The 2766-nt window shown below is 35.0% G+C and overlaps 1 protein-coding gene across 1 annotated transcript; it reads left to right on the top strand.

Moving 5' to 3' along the window:
• Window positions 1-1761: 1761 nt before the first annotated feature.
• LOC104901500 (uncharacterized) lies at window positions 1762-2199 on the top strand. The gene has a single exon (XM_010689089.1). It carries the CDS (start codon window positions 1762-1764, stop codon window positions 2197-2199), a length of 438 nt encoding a protein of 145 aa, XP_010687391.1.
• Window positions 2200-2766: the final 567 nt, after the last annotated feature.

The following is a 2766-nucleotide window of genomic DNA, read 5'->3' as shown; positions in this document are numbered from 1 at the left end:
TTATAATAAAAGGTTAAAGTTTAGTTATGTGTTTTCCGCTGCAACATTCTGAATAAGCCGATACGTTATCACACGGGCGATAATACTTGGGCAATTCCCTACTTTTATATTATAAAGGTATTTCTTAAAAGAGAGAATTATTGGGGTGTAACAAAACCTCCTTCCAAGAAGAAGGAACTACAAAGATTCCTTGGACAGGTAAATTATGTTAGGAGATTTATGGCTAATCTAGCTGGTAAAACTAAAAAGTTTTCACCTCTGTTAAGATTATAACATGAATCAGAGTTTCAATTGAATAAGGATCATCAAGAGGCTTTTGATCAAATCAAACAAGATATGGCAAACCCTCTAGTATTGATTCCTCCAAGGCAAAATGGAAAACCATTAAGGTTATATCTATCAGCCTGTGAAGATTCCATTGGTAGTCTCCTTACTCAAGAAAATGAGAAAGCACATGAGCAAGCTATCTTCTACCTAAGTAGAATCTTGCATGATACGGAGCGAAGGCATACCATGGCAGAAAAATGGTGTCTATGCTTATATGATGCGTCTGTTAAGCTTATACATTATTTCATGGCCTTCACAGTAGAAGTGGTGTCTCTAATGGATGTTATAAAATTTGTGATATCTCAACCGTTCATAAAAGGAAGGTTAAGCAAATGGAGTCTACACCTACTGCAATTTGATTTAATTTACGTGCCTTAAAAAGCAGTAAAAGGTCAAGCTCTATTCTAGCTGATTTCCTAGCAACTCACCCTTGTTGTGAATCTGGAATCATTGATGGAGACGTTCTCCCATGGACATTATTCTTCGATGGTTCTAATACCAGAGAAACAGCATGAGATGGAATATATATTCTATTTCCTAATGGGGTTCCAACTAAAGTAGCAATAACTTTGAGAGATCCATGCACAAATAACAGGGCTAAATATGAAGCTCTATTAATTGGACTAGAGTTGTTATTAGAATTGGGAGCTAAGAAGGCTAAATATATGGAGATTCTCAGTTGGTCATTCATCAAATGACTGGAGAATTTAAATGTATTTCATCGGTGTCCCAGGAATATAGTCAGAAAGTACAAAGATTGTCTAAACAATTTAAATTAATTTCTTTCATACATATTCCTAGAGAAGAAAATGGAACAGCAGATCAATTGTCTCAAATAGCTTCCGCTAGAGAGGATATACCTTCACGGAATGAAGATATCATCCTTCAAGAAAAAGTCTTGGATCATGTTAATGCAGCTGATATAGAAATATCAGAAAGTATATTGGAAGTCTATAAAATTTCAATATTAATAGAGGATGAGGATTGGAGAAAAGAAATTATTCAATATCTTCAAGATCCAACTAGGATAAAAGTACCCAATAGAGTTAGAATGGCTGCAACCAAATTTTGTATGCAATTCGAAGAGTTACACAGAAAGGATTCAGAAGGATTACTTTTAAAATGTGTAGATGTTGGGGGAGCTTCAACTCTCATGGCAGAAATTCATCAGGGACTATATGGGGCTCATCAAAATGGTCTAAAAATGAGATGGTTGTTGCATGAACATGGTTACTATTGACCTACTATGTGAAAAGACTGTATAGACTAGCAAAAGGTTGTAAAAGATGTCAAAAGTTTCGACCCATTAGTAGGGCTCCAGCCTCAGAGCTAAAGTACATCCTTAAGCCTTAACCATTTCGAGGATGGGTAGTAGATGCTATAGAGGAAATTAATCCTCCATCTTCCAAAAAGCATTCTTACATCCTAGTAATTATGGATTATTTCACTAAATGGGTAGAAGCACAAGGTTTTGTTAAGATTAATACACATGTTATGATAAATTTCCTAGAAGAAAAAATCTTCACAAGATTTGGGATTCTAGAAACCATAACCTTTGATCAGGCTACAATGTTTAGACACCCTGATTTATTGGATTATCTTACCCTATTTGGGATCACTAAGTTGCATTCAACAACTTACTATGCACAAGATAATGGTCAAGCTGAGGCTACTAACAAGATCATAGTAAAAGTAATCTCAAAAATGGTGGATAATAATCCTAGAAAGTGGGATGAATTGTTGCTATATGCTCTATGGGCCTACAGGACCTCTAAAAGAGAAGCAACCAGAGTTACTCCTTTCAACTTAGTTTATGGACATACTCCAGTAATCCCTGCTAAGATAAATATAAGGTCTTCCCGAGTAGCCTGATAAATGGGATTATCAGGATATGATTACTCTCATGCCATGAATATTAAAGTAATGGATGCTTTAGAAACTAAGGAAGAAACTTTAGCTAAAATGAGAATCCAATAGGAGAAGGTTGCTAGAGCCAATAATAAAAAGGTAGTGCTAAAAGAATTTCAGGAGAATGATAATGTTTGGAAGATGTTTCTACCAAAGGCATCTTATAAAGACCCTCAACTAGGAAAGTGGTCACCCAAATGGCAAGGCCATTTCATCATTCATAAGAAACTATCTGGCAAAGCATACCTATTGAAAGATTTAGATGACAATGTGGAAGATAGAGCTTTAAATGACAAATTTCTTAAAAAATATCATCCCTCTATCTGGGAACAGCATGATCTTGTTTTTCAAAAAAGGCATGCGGAATTGATTCAAACATCAAGAGATTATTAAAAGTATATTATTACAATAATAGTATTCTTAAACGTTCCTACTTTTATTCACAACTAAACTAAGATTTTTTATAGCTGACCAAGCATTACAAACTTTCTCCTTCTGGAGAATTAAGCTCTACTGGACTGCCATGTCTTT

Source organism: Beta vulgaris, chromosome 8 (genome assembly GCF_026745355.1).
Source record: "Beta vulgaris subsp. vulgaris cultivar EL10 chromosome 8, EL10.2, whole genome shotgun sequence".
NCBI classification, from domain to species: domain Eukaryota; kingdom Viridiplantae; phylum Streptophyta; class Magnoliopsida; order Caryophyllales; family Amaranthaceae; genus Beta; species Beta vulgaris.
This window is presented reverse-complemented; position numbering and strand designations above follow the sequence as displayed.

Coding starts and splice junctions, on each gene's coding strand:
- LOC104901500 (XM_010689089.1), top strand. CDS start 1,762: ATGGATTATTTCACTAAATGGGTAGAAGCACAAGGTTTTGTTAAGATT.